Source organism: Etheostoma cragini, chromosome 17 (assembly GCF_013103735.1).
Source record: "Etheostoma cragini isolate CJK2018 chromosome 17, CSU_Ecrag_1.0, whole genome shotgun sequence".
Classification (NCBI taxonomy): Eukaryota; Metazoa; Chordata; class Actinopteri; order Perciformes; family Percidae; genus Etheostoma; species Etheostoma cragini.
In genome coordinates, this window is record NC_048423.1 from 10,114,400 (window position 1) to 10,135,894 (window position 21,495).

The window sequence follows — 21,495 nt, forward strand, 5'->3', positions numbered from 1 at the left end:
GTGTCTCCTCTTCAGTGTCCTTGTCTGGTGTCTCACATCCTCCCCTGCTTCCTGTGCTGTGTTTCTGCTCCAGCTAAATATATAAATAAATATAGTGGATGTACTCTGTTTGCTCAGTAGACAGGATCTTAGCAGGTTATGGAAATTTCAACACATACATGCACTATATACAGTATGTAAGCTCAAAAGTACACACACTTAGGGCCATATGATGTATGATGGTGAGCTTACACAGGCTAAGTGGTAGTCAAAGTATGAAGACAGCCAGGGTGAAGTATTAGCTCAGACAATGAAGCTGATCATAATTATCTTAACAAGGAGAGGATTCATTGCCTCACCTCGTTAGAGCTACCGCCTGTCTCTGTCTCCGTCCCTCTCTCCTGCTAGTTAGAGCTTTATAAAAGCGTATTTGATCACACGTAACTATAGGAATTATAATTTACATTTGTACAATGACATGATGCAAGAGTACATTATTTTTCATATAGTATTTGTAAGAATTTCTCTTATTGTTTTTAGTAAAATATCCTACTTATTTTATCATAGCTATTAATATTTGTAAAGATAATTGACTGCCAGTTTTTATCTGTGAAATTACTTAAGCAGATGTATGAAACAAGCCAAAATTGTAGCAGAGGTAGTAGTAATAGTAGTAGTAGCATTGACCATTGCAGATGCAAGATACATTACTAAATATATTTATTATCACTAATATCAAACCATTTTTGAATTACATCTAAAAATGTTAATATTAGAAGAAAATGTATTTCCTGTAAAATCCTGTGTGTTGTGTATTATGCCTCTTTGCCATTTACCAAACGTCTACAGCATTGGGACTCAAGTCAATTAGGCTCATTGGTTTTGTTAAAAGCAAAGTTGCTCCCCGTTTGTTAAGAAGTGAAGGACTTTTACTGCAGTGGTTAAACTTTGTTAGTTTTCCAAGCCACTCATTAAAACAAGAAAGCTTATAAAAAGTAATGAAACGAGCTATGGAAATCTGAGGGAATACAGAAAGCTGGAGAGTATTAGAAGTTCAATCCCTGCACTGTAGTTAATGCTGGATGGGACTCAGTGGCTCTCCCCTGGCTGTGAATTTAACTGATTAAATCAGCCAGTGCACGCAGCAGTGGTGACATGAAAACAACAATTAATAAGGCTCCCTCCTGTGCCATGCAGCTCCTTTTAACCGAACAGCTAATAACATAACCCACAGGACTGCAGCCCTTCATACACACAAACACACACAAACACACACACACACACACACACACACACACACACACACACACACTTGCAAGTGGCAATAGTTTGGTAGCAATCTCTGTTAACTGAAAATGCAATAATGTTTATCCAAGAGGGTTTGTTCCGAACTACACATTGAGTAAGAATATATTTGCAGATAAATTGCATGTTGTACCAAGTTCCCTGTTGATACAAACAATATAACTATGCTGAGAAAAAAAAAGGTTGTTTTTGAATTTTGTTCAAGTTCGAGTTTGTTTGGGCAAACAGTCCTGTAAAAATAATTTATCAGCTAAAATCATGGAAAATCTAATCTATATAATCACACTTGTGGGTATCAAGTGTGCATGTTTGCAAAATGTTGGTGCCTTTTAAAATAAGGCTGCGCAGTCAGCCTCACTCGCAAGTCTACAATGAATTGCCTATGTGTTGTTTTCTACCTGCGGAGATAGTTTCAACATTTTGTCAAAATTTGTAGTTCATAGTTGCTGCCAGTGTGTCCACTCCGGGCCAAAGGACTACGTCTAGGTGGAATACAAGCTGATTGGCCAGTAAAAGCAAACCAGATACAGCAGATGGAGCACACAGTTGGTCTGACTAACTAAAAGGCCTAATGAATCGCTACTTACTGACTAATTAGTTGGACATGTCAGCATCTTAATAGATCCAGGTGTATTTTTGTACACTGCATTATATTGCAAGTACTCCGTCCTTTCTTTTTTAGTATGTTGTTACTTTTTCCGTAGGGAATGTGACATTATGCTTGGCACCTACGCAGCTTCTTGGTCTCTGCCATGCATTTGCAGATTGTCATGATAAAGGTGTTATATTTACCTAGCTATATGTCGGTGTGTATAATGGCAGCCATTGACACTAGTTCACGCTGCAATTTGTCATGTTGCGATGTGACACTTTTCAATGAGAATTATATTTGTGTAACCTAATGTCAAGGGTTTTTTTCTGCTTTTAAAACTATAAACATTCTATACTATAATTATAATGTAGAATTTAGAAAATTCCGAGCTTGGAGGAAATAAGTATTAGATCCACTGAAATATTCAATAATTAAAAAGCTGCTAAAAAAAATTAAAAGTACCTGTTGGGTGAACTGTAAGGAATAATTCTCAAGAGGTATACAGTCAGTATGTGTCAGGTTCTGGCGGATTTAAATGTAAATGAAGTAACCCAGGACACTTTAACATGGCATGCTGACAGTGTGAAGGATTAGACAACACACACATTGCCTTTGTGCACCTTCCATGACTTGAACTTTGCAGAGCCCTAGCATCACTCCTAACACCACCCTCCATCATTTTTATGCTTGCGTGAATGTGTATGTGTGTGCGAAAGAGACAGAGAGGGAAAGAGTTGAGAGGACCCTTCAACCCTCTTTGCAATTTGTCAAAAAAAGAAAAGTCCTTTGATGTTAAAATACCAACACTAACCCCTATTGCTGTAGAGTTGCAAAAAAGTTTACCTTCCATTCCATCTGTGATTGTGAGTGTATTCCGGTTCCTCTGTGAAAATGATGGATGACAAGTTAAATTTGTGTCTGGGGAGTGAAGGTGAACTGTGACAGAGTGATTTGTCTTGGGAATGGAGGGTTAGGGTCAGGCGAAACTGGGCGCCTCAAGGCACAAGACATTGACAAATTCATCCTGCCCGCCGCATTTCTGAAGCCTTTTGTTTTGAATCCTGGCTACTCACAAGTGACCCCCATCCCTCATCCTGCCAGCTGCTGAAGGATGCCTCACCATGCCAGGGGAGCTCAGCACCACTAATTCTTGTCATTCACTTCCCTGACAGGCCCAGACCCATACTCTCCCGGTGTATGAAAGAGGGAGGCTGAAATATTTATTTCTGCACAATAACGGCTGACCAGATTTAGAGCCATAACAGTTTTCCTGTTCCCTTATCATTGCAGGTCACTGGCGGGCCTCAAAATGTTCAGTGAGCTGGAAGAGCTGGTCGTCGACAACAATCTGCTTGGAAACGACCTCCGGTTGCCCAGGTTACCCAACCTTCACACCCTAACACTCAATAAGAACCGAATATCCTTTCAAACTAATCACTCAGTCTATTCCTCATTTTAATTTGCAGCCAACTTTGCAGACATATATCACAGGGATCAGTATCAGAATCAACAGGGCATTTTGTTTACATTCATATGTCTGTACAACCTGCCTTTGTCTCAGAGAACCAGTTGTTAATGTTGTGCCTTTGCAGGGAGCACTGTGTGTTGAAAAAGAGAGTGGAGGAACTTGGCTGTCACAGAGCTCCACACAGGACTAGTTTTTGAACCACAGGGACCTCTAGTGGAATCAGATTTTAGAATCAACATAAGAGGGGTGATTTTATTTTCACAGGGAATACAATATGTGTTGAATTGAAACCCTAAGAATAAGACATTATCCAGTGTGATGTATTTGCTGTTTGGGGATACCAGTTATTTTAAATTATAGAGAATCAAATTAGGGTTTTCACACTTGAATCAGTTGCTTTATGCTTTATTACTTGCTTTAACTTGCTGAAATAAAATTAATCAGTTGTTTAATTTGTCACTAAGAGCACAAGAACATGCTCATATTTTCCCTCATTGATTATAACAGCCCTGTGTGTTCTACTTGCCACCCAAAGTAAACAGCAAAAACCAGAGCTCCGCACAGCCACCCTAAATTCAACACGTAGACACATTGCTAGGCTGTTTATGATCAGTCAAAAATGTGTGAACTTCCCTTCGAAGCTTCAGAACAGGTTTAGCAATGTGTCCTGTTTTCCTCTGGTTATGCAGATCCTACTGGGTAACGATGTTCACTCTCTCACACACATTCCCACATACATGCACACACACACACTTCCAGAGTCAACATTAAAACTGGGGCTCCTTGAAGTGTGCGTCTGGGACTGTGTGCTGAGTTTGGTTGTGAAGTGGTCGGCACATGCTAATAGGCCAATTATGTACATCCTGTCGTGGCACAGTGCCATTTTAAAGCTCGAGCACTGCATTAGTGCAGTTGTAGTTTGACACTTTGGGGCTCAATTTTCCAAGTGAATGTATTAGTGATGAATGTGCCTGCTTACGGGCTGTTTGTTTTTACCACGTTTTGCAAAAGTTTTCCACAGCACGGCTCTGGGAAGCACGGACTGTTTGAACCACAGGGCATCCATCATTTTGTCACTGTTCTGCACCCGGCCACCTAGGAAATGAAAGAGATCGAGAGAAAGGGAGTGAGAGCAGCAGCCAAATTGTATCACTACTATATGCCAAAGCCTGCACCTTAAATTGGCCCTCTGTCTGCCCAGTCTCACAAAGCCAGTGACTAGCCCCTTTGAGCACCTCGGTAAATTTGACAGTGACATGTTTTAGTGCAGACAGGCCTGGGAGGGGCTGTGCAGGGAGTAAATGCTAATGTAATTAACAGCGCTAGGTCCTTGACATCCGCCCTTTGACACCTGACTGATATCGAGGCTCTGCTGGAACACTTGGCTGATGTGACCCCGTCACTGGAGTACCTAAGCCTGCTGGGAAATGAGGCCTGCCCCAACCAGCTGGTCAGTCCGGATAAGGATGAGGATGACTACCAGAGATACAGGTCAGTTACTACATGGACTGTGACGATGTTGCACATAAATAATGAACAGATAATACTTTGACTCAGATATCTAGATAGATAGATAAATAGATAGTCTGTGTGTGTGTGTGTGTGTGTGTGTGTGTGTGTGTGTGTGTGTGTGTGTGTGTGTGTGTGTGTGTGTTTTCAGTCAGACAGTTTTGATGCTAAGCTATTCAGAGTGATAGCTTTTTGTAAGTAATGGATTTGGAGATGTTCCTTTTTTTTAACATTCAGCCCCCTACATTTTACAAAGCAGACTGTGGATTCAACCACATCACTCTAAAAGCTTTGTCAACTGGCCCCTCTACACTCCAGTTTGCAAAATGGATTTCATGTGTGACTAGTCACCACCACAAATGAGTGTTTACTACCCTGCCTTACCAGAGCAGATTATGCATTAAACATCAAGCTAGGCCTCAAGCCATGCAATATGACCACCATTTGGCAGGGTCCTTTACATGAAATGCGATAAAAGGCGAAAAGCATACTCTCTTTTGTCTGTTTTAGCCCTAAGTGCTTGTTTCTGACTCTGCGTTGCCTATTAATCATTTACCACTCATGCCTTTCTTGAATAATACTTCTTCTCTCTTTTTTGTCTCCCTTTCTCCCCCTGTCCCCCTTTCCCTCCCCTTCTCCCTTTCTTCGCCTTTCCTCTCTCCTCACATGCTTATCTTGCTGGTAAGGAAAGCTGTTCTGTTTTGACTGACAACGTCTAGGGTCCTGTAATGTAATATTCATAATGTGTCACATTGTAAAACATCAATTTGAGCGTGATGCAGATTTCATGTCTGACAAGGTTAGGCTGCATGCAGGTCGTGACAGCACTGGCCTTGGGCAATAAATACCCAGCCCAATGCCTCGGGAGATCTTGGTCTCTCAAGTGAAATACCCTGGTGGATTGCATTGGTGCCCCAATTAGTGCAATGACATAGAAACATAGTACTCATTTACTCAGTATTGTGTAGTCTGCGGGAAGGTTAAATGTTGTCCTGTTCCTAGCCGACCATGCGTACTCGCAGTGGCCATTTGTATTACTGCAATAACACAAGAGTTCAAGGCACTAACGTTATATGTTCACAATGGTTCCTGATTATGTGGCAGTGTGCTTATAGGACACTGTCTCCTCAGAAAACAGTCTGTTTGAGAAACTGTGAAATATTGTGACGAAAGATGTAACTCAACCTCTGTCTTTTCTTTCCATTTCTGTGATACTCTGTATAAAGATTAACATAGTTTTATGTGACATTTTAACTTCTTATCTTGAGGAAAGTTATCAGTTTGTCCAATCTCCTTTTGTGGCAGATCAGAGAGCTTGTGCCGGAGGTGCTTCAACCACCAGCTGTACTTTGTGTTCACTCAACCATTTTTTCTAAATGCCATTCATGTATCTGCATAATAATTACCCACCTTCTCTATAAATATTCTTCTTTTGCTTTTATCTTCCCTAGATGTAATACATAAAGTACAATGATTGTCAGAAAACTCTTTATTTTATAGGTCCCATAGTTTCTTAACATCAAGTCATTCCGGTTAACAATTTACTTAACCTTACTGCACAGTGCAGAGAAGGTTAGCTGAACAACAAATATAAAATGTGTCTGTCTGTGTAGTTGTAATTTAAAGGCTAAATACTGGCTAATTATAGAGAATTTGGTTTCCAACAAATACGTTAATATTTACTTGTGTTTAATTGTATGTCTGTGAGTTTTTCCAGTCATTATAGTTTAAGGACTTCTCCCACAGAAAGTCCTCTTGCCCAACTATATAACCACAATAGACCAGTGGTTCTCAAAGTGGGGTCCGGGGACCCTCAGGGTTCCTTAAAGCGGTTCCAGGGGTTCCCCACTAAAGGGGAATCATTTATTTTTCACTATAATTTCATCCCTAAATAATACGATGGGACCATTTTTAACAATCTAAGCGGATGGCGTGAAGCGCACGGCGCAGGTGCATTCACGGCATGTCCAAATCCACTTTTGCTAGTTGGCAGAAAAAAGGGTTTGTGTGCCGGGCGCAGGGTACAAAAGGGTTGAACTTAGTGTCTTCATTAATTCATAGGTGTGTTTGGGGCGTAGCAATAAACCAATCAGAGTGTCGTCTCCTATTCCCTTTAAAAGCCAGGCACGTTTTTACCTTGGTGCATTGCTATCATGATGGCGGATTTTCACCGTAATATTTCTATTTTTAATATTTGCATGTTTGTGTGCCACTGCACTTCCCTGTGTGTTTATGTAAACAAAACATTGTGTGCACGCTGTGCACGAGCCTACGCACATTTTACTAATACGCTGTTAAAATCCAATGATCTATCATGGTCTATTGACTTTAAACCAGGTTTTTGTTGGTCAATGGCTCAATCACTTTCTGCTGCCGCAAGATAGCAATATGCCAAGAATTCCGTCAAAACACACATCCCTGTAGGGCAGCATTGTCCAGGGGTGCAAAGATGGGCACAGGTGCATTTGCTATTTAAACAACGTGGACACTAGACAGGAAATTAAATACTGCTTCAGTCTCAATATAGCAAAGACACTTACATATTATATTCTTATTAAATGGGGGTCCGTGGTCTAATTTGTGTCAGTTTAGGTGTCCTTGATGTGAAAAGGTTTGAGAGCCACTGCTATGTACTTCTCAAATAAATACATAAAATGCATACCCCTACACTACCCTTCTCTCTTATCCTCCCTCTTTGGTTGGTTGGAATCATTAATATTTCCACTGGTGACAGAGCTTTGTCATCTGCTCTGACCCTGTGATGCTAGGTCACCTGTGGAGAATAACCTCACTGCATGTCTCCCAAGGGCATCTTCACATTTTAAAATGGAAATACCCTGAACGAAGTCCTTTACAGGGCCTCTTGTCTTTGAGTCCTGGTGCTCTCAGTGGAAAAAGGTCATTTTACCCCATACTAATAGTCCCAATAGAAGTTATTAAGGACCATTTGCTATATTTAGTTTTCATAATTTGTTTATGTTTTTGCAGATAAGATTTCTGACTTGTTACGTGTTCTTTCAAATGATATCTGATGTTTTTGTTAAATTTGAACGGAGATATTTCCCATTCCGTGTCAGTCTAAACGTGATTCCTGCATCCCCTTCTTATAATCCTCAGGTGTTGAAAACTTGTCATGGGCTTTGCTATCTCCCCTCATCACCATCGCCATCGCCATCATCAATTTGTCACAGTTCTTTGCGCACAGGTCTTGTCTGTGCCCATATCCCCCGTCCTTTCTCACCCTCCACTTAGGTGCTGCATGCATGTCCTTTTTGGCTACCAGCTCAGCACTGACATACTGGTTCCTCTATCCCAGCCTGCCTGTGAAAGGATCTGTTGTCATCTATGTATTCCAACCATTATCTTTTGACGTTTCTCTCCCTCCCAATGAAAGACAGAGGGTGTCTAAAAGCTTAGAGAGATATCTGTGATGCTGCCAGAATGACAGCTCTGGCAGACGGGTTGTATCTCCTTTCGTGCTATTTATATGTTGTACTTATTCTTATCAGCTTTGAAGGTTATTACATACAGAACATATCACCATTAAATCTGCACCACCATTAAATCTCAGTAAACACGGCTTCTTTTCAAGTTTTTTTGATGTGTGCATTTACATAATAGAATGTGTGTCAGTTTGATTAGTGTATGACGGTTTACACACTTCCTTAGATTCTCTGTTTGTCACTTTGTCAAGGATAGGCCTACAAGAAGACCTTTTCAGGCAGCGGTACAGTTCAGTTTTAAGTAAAATTGTTGTTTTCTCACAGGTACTTTGTTCTGCACAAGTTGCCCCAGCTGAAGTTCCTTGACACAAGGAAAGTGACCAAAAAAGAAGTGATGGAGGCGCAGGCAAGAGGAGCGTTCATGAAAGTGGTCAAACCCAAGTCAGAACCAGTAAGTTAAGCTCTGTTTTTTTTTTGTGTGTGTACACTGTTTTAAATAGTAGTCCCTCTGAAGTCTTGACTGGATTTGTCACATTCATCCCTTTCTTCCCCTTTATATTCTTTTCCTTTATCCGTCCTTTTTTCCTGTGCATTCTTGACTGTTAGTCTCCCTTTATAAAGGTCCTAGTGCTGTGGCCCTTTTGTAAAGAGTCTCTCTTTATAAATGCTCAAAGTGTACGTGGGTGTGTTGTGTCTGAGTGTGTGTGTGTGTGTGTGCGCGTGCATGTGTGTGCGCGTTAGTGCGTGTGCATTGAAATGTGTGTGACCACGGCCTGACCCGATTCCGTATGCATGAGTCCAGATCAAAGACGACGGCCGGCTGTCCGGTCGCGGTTGTGTTGCCAAGTGTGACATGGCTGGCGATTGGAGTGACAGCTTACGTACATGCCGCTCACAATTGCTTAATTATCCCGAGCCTGTGCACTTATTCCTCGCTCTCTTGTTTTGTGCCATACAGACTAATTAGAGTTCGGGAGGTTCATAGATATACCCACTTCACCCCTTTCCACCCACCCCCCCACCCCCCGTCGTCGTCCACTCCTTTGATAATGCAATATAAATGAGCGGCTTTTGCCTATATTTGATTTCATGTAATTGTGAGGGCATGATGTACTTGCTGTGTGGATAAGCTAAGCTTTGTCGTTTTGAAGGTCTCTGGGGCTCTGACAGTGAGCCTGGGAGGTAAAAATGGATCCAGAGTAGCAGGAGCGAAGGCATCCAATGACAAATCAGAAGCATGTGAGTCAATGTTGGGTTTAAAAGTGCACAAGAAAAACAAAATATTTATTGTTTCAGACAATCAGCTAAGATGGAGTACTCTTTTAGTGTCAGTTCATGCTATGCTTTGTTCTTGATTTTTCATGCAAGTGGCAAGCGGGAAAGCAAAACATTGAAATAATTTAACCTCAGTCTGGCATGTTTGGTAGATGGAGAAAAGTGGAATGAAAACACTGTTCATCCACTTTATATAAAAAGAAACTAAGGACCTCGACAATGCTTTTTGGCAGGGTAAAGTCACTTTATAAGATTTTATTTACATAGCTTGTCAGTGAAAAAGAAATGTTTGCCTTTGTCGCCACAGCCTTAGATGAAAGGAGAGATAATCATTGATTCTAGCTGACATGATGTGTGTGTTTTTCTGTCTTTGTGTCTTTGAACCTGCTGTATATGATTATTTATTCCCTATGCAAAGTAAAAGGTTACAGCTTTGATGAAACCCGTCAACCTCCCATTGCAAACAGTGTTTTGTGCACCTGAACATACTTTTGCTGTCCTATTCAAAGTTCCTTATTAGCAGTTATTAGCAGTTTGACTGAGTCTACACAATAAAACAATTTTTGCCAGGACATATCCCGTGTCTGGGCCCTGGGACGTCACAGCGGCATTTCCATAACATTTGTTTTGAGTTAGATGAGACGTGATGCGTCAACTATCACGGACTTGATGAGCCATGACTACCTCCCGGCTCTAATTGTTCACATCATCAGAGTTAGTGTAAGCTGACCAATAGTGCGGGCCACCAATTACTGCAACGTCTGCAACAGTAAAGAAAAAGCGAGGAGAGATGATGGCATAATTAGATATTTGTGTTTGCTTTTATGTTGGGTACAGCAGGGTGTTGCTTATAACAGTGGCACATAGTACATTGTCTGCATTTTGCTTCATTACAAAGGGATTTAATTAGCTGTCGCTTGCGCTACCATTTGAGTCTCAATTAGTGCAAGTATCGGAAGGAAAAAATACAGGAAAACATACGTGATTTGAAAGGTTTATTTATAAAAGCTTTTTGCTTTGCCTACAGTTATGTTCCTGAAAGACCTATCTATGAGAAACCTCCTTTCCGCTGTTTACAGTAGATAAATTGAAACCACCAAAACGGCAGCAACTGCAGCAGGGTTACAGTTACACATGCCCAGCTATGACTGCATAAGTCTAGAGAAAGAGCCCCTGCTCTATCAGATCATTCTCATTGCATGAAGTGCGTATTGGAATAGTTAATGGACTCGCCATGAAAGAGACAGTACTGAACTCTGGAGACCTCTCTCAAGTCATATCTGAGTGGATCGTGACCACAGTTTTAACTCCTTTTCAATCATGCCATTATGGCATGGCACTGAGCGCCGCCACATGGTTCGCATAAAGCAGTTATGGTCTTTAGCGCAATCTGAACGCCATAACTTTTCATACATTCCCAATCTTTTCCATGTTGGATAAATCACAACCAGACAGTCAATTGCCAGTTGTTTGGAGGAAAAGGTACACACACATACAAAAACTATGAAGACATTTGTGAGTGCAAAATGAACACAAAGTTGTAGATGTCACAGATTTAAACTTTTACTGCTGACAACATGACAAAGAGGAAAACAAAGCACTGTGGTCAAAAAGAATAGCCAAGCCCACACCCTTAGGGTCATTCTGTCAGTCTTTTAATTGTTATTGTGGGCCTTTTTGGACTAGCTGGCATGACACCATAAGTGGGTGACACTGAGCCGTCTCTGACCTGTCCTTATGTTCTCCAAAGGGGGTCATTTTCTCTTTGGGGTTTTTGTTCTCCGGCATATCTGAGTGGAAAGGACAAGTAATTGGACAGAAACTAAGGCAAAATGAAAAAGACAAAAGCGAGAGAGAGAAATATATATATATAAATACCTGAAGTAAACAAAAAAAAACACAGTGGGGACGATTGAAGTGTTTTACCAAAACCACAACACAAAGCAGAGTCAGAGTGGAAAAGCCTTGAGCTGTATTTTGGGAAATTGGGCGTGTTGGAATGCTATAATGTGATAATTCTCTTTGAGGATTTAGAGGTCATGGAACGAAATGGCGTTAAACCACGTAGAGCCATTTGGACTGTGTTGGGCTGCCTTTGGAAAATACATGTGGTACTTTTTGGATCGGTTTCTCCACCTCCCTCCACTCTGCCACGGAGCCCACATTATGCTGTCGAACCCTTGGGTTAAACTGGCCGTGTCTATCAAAACACTATGACAGCACATTCTGTTTTCAGATCCCAAGCACTGCTAAAAAAAAAGTGTATAGCAAATGTAACTACTAGAATAACACGTACCCCTTGCCACACGTTTAAGAGTGTTTCACAGTGAATGAAGTAAGTCTATGGTCCCCCTTCACCAAGCAAAGCTTGGTAGCTACGTCATTGGGTATAAATGTTCCTCGGATGTCACTTAAATTTTGCCTGGACAAAGTTTTTGACTTGATTTTTGTGCATGAACACAAGTTTTTTTTTTCCCACATCCTTCTGTATAATGTAAAGCAGACTGCTTTGCAGGGTGGCTTGAGCCAGCGGCTGGGTCCCATGAGTCTCTGCACACAGAGTAACGGTTCTTCAAGGGAATTGACAGTGACAGAGCCAGGAAAGTCCTCAAGTGGATCTTTTCAGTTCTGTTTTTTCTTTCCCAGACACTAACCTGTTTTACTCTGCAGCAGGCAGGAGTTCATTTTAAGTTTGCACCAAATGAAACAGGCCAAATCTAAAATAGACTGCATGGTTTTAAACCCATGATTGTGCATTATGTGATGCATAGCATATTTGCTATAACTTGGTTGTTTTTGCTTCTATTTCAAGTTTAAAATGTGCCCTGTAAAGTATGTTGCCACGTTCATCTCTTCAACAGAGTTATGAGTTCCCTAAAGCTCTCAAACATAACAAACAGCATGCAATATAGCGCTTTGTGAATGTGCCTTCAGTGGGTTTGCTGAATCATTTTACTGAACAAATTTGTCCTCAGAGAAAACTCAAAGAATATGGCTCTCAACAGGGGAAGGCAATATGACCCAACAGATTGCTGTGGAGGCAAGTTTATAACCACTCTCTGCGAGGTTCTGTATTTGCACCAGCTATTATACATACAGAACCCTGATGTGTCACCTTTCTTTCCTGACCCAATATTGAATAATTCCTGAATCAATATGTATACAGTAGGTTAAATAAGGACAGCAGTGCGGATTGTGAAGGCGTTGTGGGCAAACTGTAACCATACTGGGTGCCTGTCTGCTTTATGTTCAGACAAACAAGCTCGCTGACATATTGGGATCTGCTTGCTTTCAAATGATGTTCTTCCTTGTACCACCATACTTAATGTCTTGTTATCTGTTAATTGCATCACTTGAAACACTGCTGTTCCCTGTCTTTTAATGACAACCTATTCTAAATGTAAAAAAACAGCTGTTTATAATTGTTTGGACGTGTTTAGTTGGTATGTTTAAACACGCCGTTGATTGTGTCATTCTCTCAGCTATGTGTGTCTGTCTGTCCGTGTCTGAGGTGTTTTTCTGTGACTTTTTTTATGACTGCTGAAGTGCACGCCTGTCCATTGTTTGGACCGGTGCAACAGGCCCGGTTCTGAAAACTCTGGCAGGTTAAGCTGAGGGGTCGAGCTGGGGTTACAAGCCGGAAAAACAAAAGCAATTAGAGGGAGTGACTCAAACTGTCCACATAAATCATCCAGGCCATGCATATCATAAACACACTGTAAAACTTTAAAGGCACAATTAATTGTAAGTAATAGCGCCAAGATTGATTTATTGCCTGTTTCAAAGCCTGGAGACACGGGGTGCATGACCTGAGTGTCACGACGCTCTCGCAAGCAAAAATGATCGATGCATTACTCTTTTTTTGGTAAACGAAGATCATAAAAACAAATGTGTTTTTGCAAGGGCTTTTATGAGACACTGAAGTGGCCGCGTTGCATTAACTGATTTTCTTCTCCTTCTGCTGGCATGCAGTACAGAGAAGGAACGCCTCTGTGGTGAAGCATTTGTTGTCTCGACGTCTCTTGTGTTTAGCGGTGGAGTTTGAGGCCTGTCAGAAAACAGGCCAAGGCTGGCCAGCAATAATGAGATGTCTCCCTCTTCCATTTTGATATAAAGTTTTCATAAACTTTGACAAATCAGGCAATCGTTCACGTAACTTTTCTGTTTTTTATCTACACAATGTAAGTCTTTGTTAAGTTTTTATTAATGTATTAATATTAAGTGCCTGGGATTGGCAAGCTACAAAGCTTTTTCTTTTTACACATACTGTTCCAACTAGCTCCTTTATAAGCCTTTGGGAAGGGCCAAGTTTTTATAGTGATTTTGCTGTTTTCAAAGTTCTTTTAAGACACAGAAAACTAGAGGGAAATAACACACTTCCAGTTTTTTAATATCATTGAACAAACTATTTTTTGACAGAAAAATCTGCACACGCAGCCCTACATCTCACAGTCATTATGTTCCACTATAAAACTGAACTGTCTCTCATTGCATGCCATGGGGTTGAAAAACTCTACAAGCCCTGTACATGCACTTTAGCAACAATACCATAGCCACCAAGGCATCTCTTCAATTACACTTATAATCAAATGATGCTTTTAGCTCTTACATAGTGCAGCGTCTCAGTGCATTGGCCTATCAGTCCAATCAGAGCTAATCCTCACTGTTGGTCTCTTTGGTGACAGGAAGATGCTGCTAGCCTAATGAGAGACAGCTGGCTTAGTGTTTTCTGTGCTCTATGAAAAATAAATGTTTCACCCCCAACCCCACCGGGCACAGAAATGTGCCAGACTTTAAATCTCTGGATGAGATCAGTTATTTCTTTGCTTGTCTCTTTTAGTTAATGTTGACAGTACACATTAATCATTATTTCAGCACTCACATGTATAGTTTAATTTTGAAGTTGATTGTCATGTGCACCATCTCGATGCAGCTTTGCTTTAATTCACATTCTGATTTTTATCAGCTAATTCAAGTTAAGTTGTTGTTGTTTATGATATGCAGATGTTGATATGCCATTAAGAAAGTTAATGAATGTTGGAGCTTAAAATCTTTGCTAGATGACAAAAGTGCCACTTTTGTTTATGACTCACAATACGGTCCAAAGGGAAAGTTGTGCTTAATCAGTGCGAAACCCATAAAGTTGGTTCTCATTAAATATACAGAAGCATGGTGGCATTGGACTTTTCTTTTAATCCACCATACCAGTTGTGTCGGCTCCTCATTAAAGTGTTAATGGAGTCTTCTTTCACCAGCGACTTTCATGAGCATGCAACAGAGGACAGCACTAGAAAAAGTCCCTCCACTGAAGTTTGTGCTTACACAGACCTTCTTTGTGGTTTTTAGAGCTTGTCAGAAATGTCAAGCGCAGGCTAGAAAAAGTGTATTGTTTCCAGCCACTTGGATTCCTTTCTTTCTGACATCTGCCACTCTGTCGAGATGATAAATTCTTGCCTCATTAAGCGTGGGTGTGGGATTACAGGCTGACAACACATTAATCACTGGGCTGGGTGGCAGCAGCCCCGCACCAGCTATAGGCATTGTTAACCAAACTTTTCTAATGTGTCACTCTTCTCCCTGACAGCCCATAATCAATCATCCTGATTGGCAGGGCTGATAGATTACACTATTTATACTTTGTGTAATGAAAGCTAGCGTTTCCACCTACTGTCATGGTGGGGAGGATGATAGGCCACACCGTCCAGTTGAATGGGAACACATGCAAAAAGAGAAAAGAAAGGGCAGGCACACCTTGGAGCTGCATTGTGAACTTTAAAACAGACACTGTTAAGCTCCATGGTGGTGGGGGGTTAGTATTCTTTGAATCTGTATTGTCCACAATCACTGAGCTTTTGTCATCTTTGTTGCTATCCATGGCAGGCCGTGCTCTCGCAGGTAAAACTAACCTTTGTCTTCGGTGGGATTCGGTTTCCCCGTGACCCCGTTGATGAGGGGAGGTTTTGTTGTCAAAGCCCCTTCCCTGACCGAAAGTGAATGATTTACACATGTATAACAACAAAATGACAGAACACATATACTGTATGTGTGTACTTGTCAGAGTGCAGAGGTCGGTAGGATAATGGATAATGGATTTCCTTGCTTCCGTACTGAGGGCTTTAGAACTATGTTACATCGTTTTACAACCCCCCGAGCAGTCACTTTATGCATGGGAACTTGTGGATGAAATGACACACTCCCGGTAGCCTTTAAACATAATAAGGTTATGTTTCTTTTTTGTTCATTTTCAGCCGTACGTCTGGAATTAGAGATGTCCTCTGCACACCGAGAAAGGATGTTGAATATGAGCCTTTCTAGTGGCTGCCAAGCATTTGCAAAAAAAAAAACAACAACAATAAAACAGTCCATGTTTTTGACAGTCAGTAAATCTGAGATGTTTCTTATGAGACAGCGTGCTGTCAGGAAATTAGTTAACTAGACCATATTATGGAGAACCAGGTAATTTACCCTCAGAGATGCAATCGCAAATAACTAGCAGGACGCCGCATCCCTGACCTGACATTGCTTTGTGTATAATGCAAAATCTAGTGACATGCTCAATGGGTTCTGTCAGCTGCAGGATTGAATTCTCTGCCTACTGCGTCTCAGTTTGGAGCATGCTGGTCAATTATTTCTGAGGCTGTCAGTGCGTAGGGAGACACTGTTATTTAGTATGTGTTAACTTGGCATCATTAAGACACTCACCTGACAGAAAATAGCACACCTGAACATTATTTATTTGGATTTCCCGACAGGGGTAACCTTCAAACATGTTGACCTCTCCCTATTTTGCGTTTTGTGAAATTCCACTCGGTCCATTAGAAACAGGAGCTGTCGAGACGGTGGGGAATCAAATGGCCGCGAGTCGTCTAATCTAACACGGTAATGCGTAAGAAAAGCTTCCATTTGTTTGGACAGATTGCTCTGATCACATGGTGGCAGTTCAGTGTCTATCCACGCTTGCCGGGTAGACATTGCTGTCCACACAACATCTTTAAAGCACATACAGAAATGTCATATTATCGTGGATCCATGTTTTTGCCCGCAAGCACAGTATTGAACACTCAGAAATGGATGCAGCTGTTTTATGTTGCTGGGTCTTTCTTTTCAAGTGGTCCTTGAACAGAAGCACAATCTATGCAATCTTTTATCTTCCCTTTGTGTAAAAAGCCAGATCCATTGATGTTTTGGCCAGACGACTAAGATACACAGTGAGGTTTGGACATAACCAGTTTAAATGTGACCTCTGTGTGGAAATGAGAGTTACCATTCTACCCATCACATCATCCAATACCACCACCACCTCCACCACTAACCAGCCCTGGTGATGAATGGGAAACCTGATCGAATAAAGGCTCAGCATCACCTCTGTACAGCAGGATGACATGATTAGGAGGTGACAACCTCTGTAACAACATCTCTGCATTTATCTTTTCCTTCTCTCTATCTTTCACCTTTTCTGTCTGTATGTCTGTCGGTCTCTCTCGCTCTCTCTCTTCTGTCTCTGTCTCCTCTCAACAAGTCAGACTACTCTATAATTAATGTCCCTGAGGGCTATCCGCAGGTCAGGCAAGGGGGGTACTGTTGAGACAGGTAGTCTTGACACCTCCAGCTTTGTAGCTTATGCATGCGGGTGGGTAGATGACTGAGGAGGGCTGAGAGAGGCCAATGATGAGGGCTAGAGCACGTTTAGGTTGGAGGCTAAGACTGGAGGAAGACTGTAGTTGAAGGAAAACGGGTCTCGCTGTGTGACCTTTCCACCTGAGAGACAAAAGGGATGTTTTTCACAGGATTTACCAGTCAAATCTAGAGCATCAGGGGCTTAACCTGTCAGAAGCATCACATTGAGTGACAGAGACGTAAGAGACAGTTTCAATACTGTCAGCAGCACACGCATTTAGCCTAAGGAAGGCACTTTATGTTACATAAACGGTTCAAGGATGGTTGATATAGAGTAGGAATGGTTTTAAAGAGCACAGAACAAATATAGGCTAGGCTTTATAGCATCTGGTCTAAATATTCAGTAGTCAAGTCAACTAGTCAAAAGTTTGTGTCAAAGTCTTGTTGATGTGAATTCATTCTCACGCGTTTTGGTACGCTGCCTTTCACATTCCTTTTTTGAAAGACTCTTTCACTTTTAAAGTTTAGAGTTTAAAGTGTGCCCTTACACCGTGCACCTCTCATATGCATCTGTCCAAAATCCACACACTCTCCCACTCTGCATTTCACAAACACAGCAGCCATTTTCCCCAATGATCACACTCTGAATAGCCACTCATCCCTGCATTTTTTTTTTCTGGTGGAAAGGCATTTTCCTCTTCTTCTTTTTTTTCCTTCTCAGGTTTTGAATAGAGGGAGAAAAAAGGAAGAGAGAACCACGGTGATGACCACGGCGATGGGAAAATTGGACAGCAATAAAGAGGAAATTTAGTAGAAATGAAGGAGGTGGGGGGAGACATTCTTGTTTAGCAATGGAAATATGTGAAAGAGTGAGGGCTGCCCAGGGTGCTCTCTAGGTCATTGCGGGGGCAGAGGGGTCAAGTGACACTCAAACAGCATTCTTCTGTCATTTATGAGAGTGTTGGAGAGGGCTGTGAAGGATTGGCATACAGCTACAGGACACATATGGGCAGTGAAGTGGGTCAAGATCCTTAATGGCACAATGTTTCAGTGTCACCAATCTGCAGAGAACATTTACTCTTGGTTGGGTTTTGTTGTTGTGACGAGAGCTTAGAGAAAGTAAAGTGATCCATCTGTACATGCTTAAACAAAGACTTCTAAGGCAGATCATTTCTTTATCAGCCTGGCATTTTATTTTTTTCAGTGTCAAATTATTTGCATTCTTAATTGGTTTTCAAAAGCGTTATAACCTCTGACAGTTTCATTCAGTTTCTGTTTTGCAGATGGTGTTCAGTTGCAAGCTGACAGATTTGAAATGCCTCTTCCCAGAATAGGTCTAATTTCTGTGCACTGTACCATACTTCAGAAATTGAATCAGAGCCAATGAGCTGTAAAGGTCTGTAATAAGATATCCTGTGAGATGCACCGTAAGTCATGATTAGTAACATATATTTTATTTCAGCATAACTTCTCCAGGCAGTGTGGCACAAAGGTTTGTCATTTCATCAAGTCTGATTAAGTGAATACAGGATGTACTGTACTGCGGTAGTGGCTTGCAAGCAAAGCCATTTGAACACACAATGGATCTCTTTTTCTTTATTACTGTTTGTCTGTCTTCCCTGTTCTCTTTTACCTCACAGTAATAAACTCCCAGAGGTGTCCACAGTCAGACAGTGTTGACCTTGTGTTAACCCATTTTGTCCCATTCTGTAAGATCTATCTTTTATTTTGTTAAGGCCAACAACTGTAACTCATAGCCCAGACATTCAATATGATATGATAATAGGTATCCCCTGGGATCACCTGATATGCTGTTTCCACGCAGCAGACAGATGGGTAGGGCACAACGGGCATCACTTCCCTGTGTTTTGCCTGCCAACTGGCCACGTCAGTCAATAGACGTGTTCGGTGTAACCTGAGAGACGGGCCGAGCTGCGGCGGCTCCCGCTTTCATCATACCTGTGCTAAAAGCGCGATGAGGAGCAGCCTGTCCGTCCTGTCTATCCCCCCCCCATGAGGGAATATTAAGATGGCAGTGGATCAGATGGGCTCACATCCTGTCAGACTCATCCGATTTCAGGACGACTGAGTGCTTTTGTCAGCTAAATTCCAGACGTCTTTTTCTGTCTTTCTAGAAGGGTTTTCAAAGATAACGTGTCTCAGGACTTGACCCCCCTCAAACAAAAGTACCACTGATACTGCACTGGCTCTAATTAATGCTAATTTTGTATGGTACATAATTCATGAGTGTGATCAAAATGTAAAGTCCTAGCTCAAAATCCAAACCAAACCAGCAGGCCAGAAAGAGGGAGACAACAAGTCGGATGCTCATTTCATGAAAACACCCTTGTCTCTAGATCATCTCATATCCTCCAGCTTCTCTCTCAGTGCCCTCTGTCACAGATGTCATTCTTCCCTGACACCTGTCTGCCCTTCCCTCTTGTCTCACTGTCCCGTCTCCTTCTCTGTGGGGTGGAACTGTTTGTTTTTGGAGGTTTGTTTATGAGGGGAAGGAATACCCCGCTGCTCCAGGCCGCCTCTTGTCTTTCAGCTCATCACACGGAACATGACAGCCCTCCTTCTCTTTGGTGCTGAGATGAGCTGTTTCTCCTGTCCCCATGGGGAGTCAGCATTTTCTGCTCTGCGCTCTCCTTGAACTTCACTTCAAGACAGCGGATCGATACTGTGTGCACGAGCAAAAGCTACCTTCTTTAGGCCGTGTACACAAAGATTGTGTAATTTTGCAATGATTTGGTGCGAGGTTGTTTACCAATTCAGTCCAAGAGGAATTAATGTTTCACTGAATGCAGTTATTTTTACATTTTTCCCCTCATGAATATGCCCTTGAATGAAAAGTTCAGTGTTAACTAAAACAAGCTCTTTTGCAATTATTACATGGATGTTAGAGGCAAAAATGTACAAACCACAGTAAGAGCCAAACAGTGGTACAGTACACAGTTTTATTTGCTATTATATTTTAATTAACACTGTATAATACCCATGTAATCTGCACTGTTTGGACACTACACCTTGTAATTATTGCTATGAAATTAGGCCTCAGTTCTGGTAAACATGAGCAGTGAAAGGACTGCAATTGTAAATTATGTGAAATCAGACACTGACAACTTGTAACTTGTAATTATGCTGATTTGCTGACACAGTGTAATTATGTTGCTTACTTTAGCAATGATGTGTTAAACACTCAAGTGATGCCATTTATAATGTCTCTGAATTAATAGGAGTTCAGTACTCTTATGTCTGTCATGGCTTCCCCTTACAACCAAAGGCCCAGACCATGTTATTTGCAGACAGGGGAAACTCAGGTTTTGGAAAATTGTTAATACCAATAATCATACTGGGTGGTCTACCACTGGCCTTCTAAGGCCTCCAGGACACCATTCAGCAAGCCAGTTCCCAGTTACACTCTTTTTTTGGGTAGCGTATTTCAGTCCTTCACACTTTTCTCTCTGTCTAGCTTTTTGGTTTCTCTTTGGAATATATCTGCACATCAGATAACCTCAAGGTATAACAGTAAAACCTTGAGTTCACACACATACTCTCAGGAATTGTTTTTGTATGGCTGGTGTGTGCAAGTTGTGTGTATTTCTTTCTTTTTATAAGACCGAATCAGCTGTTCATGCAACCTTCTCACATAGCTTATACACACATGCACACACACACTACTCAGACATGTACAAAAGCCCATTTGCACGGTAGCAAACACACATTTTTGAACACAAAAACACTCACACACCTAAAGAGGGGGCTGTGCCTCCGGGGGCCACGTCAGTTACCTGCTGACACACAGGCTAGTGATTGATGAGACGCCGGGGGCGCTGGAGTAGACTTTGTCAGCTGCTCATAATTTATACATCTTATCTCCATCAGAAGAAAAGACAGAGTGCCGCGTTGTGTATATGGAGATGAAAACACTGGGCTTGTTTAGGCAGCGGTGACAGGGTAGCTGCTAGCTGTTAGCCATGGCGCAGAGTGATAACTCAGATTGCTATCTGTTAGCTTTCTCACCAGGTCCCTCTGTGGCCAGAGCCGTCACTCTTTGCCTGCGACGAATCCTCTGTCTGTCAGTTCTTCTCACTCACTTTCATTGCCTCTCTCTCTCTCTCTCTCTCTCTCTCTCTCTCTCTCATGTTTCCGTCTCTCTTTGTGTCTCATTTTCTCTCCTCTTGTGTCTCTATTTCTCCATTCTGTTACCCTCTCTCCCTGTCTCTTCTCTATCTATCTCCTGTCACATTGTACAGGCCAGACAGGCCAAAGCCTCTGCTGAAAGCTGCTGGCTCTTCCTCAGT

The 21,495-nt window shown here is 41.7% G+C and overlaps 1 protein-coding gene across 3 annotated transcripts in view; it reads left to right on the plus strand.

The window, feature by feature from the left end:
* Positions 1 to 21,495, plus strand: part of lrmda (leucine rich melanocyte differentiation associated) — a 201,303-nt gene that overhangs the window by 126,415 nt on the left and 53,393 nt on the right. For 2 of the 3 annotated variants that reach the window (XR_004660176.1, XM_034898528.1), the window contains exons 3-5: positions 3,167 to 3,290; positions 4,693 to 4,835; positions 8,621 to 8,747. Coding sequence is in view for 2 of the 3 variants with exons in the window: in XM_034898528.1 (XP_034754419.1) it covers positions 3,167 to 3,290; positions 4,693 to 4,835; positions 8,621 to 8,747 (394 nt within the window). In the remaining variant the exon portion in view is untranslated. Of the gene's footprint in view, positions 1 to 3,166; positions 3,294 to 4,692; positions 4,836 to 8,620; positions 8,748 to 21,495 lie in introns of all 3 variants that reach the window. The other variant, XM_034898529.1, reaches the window with a different exon arrangement.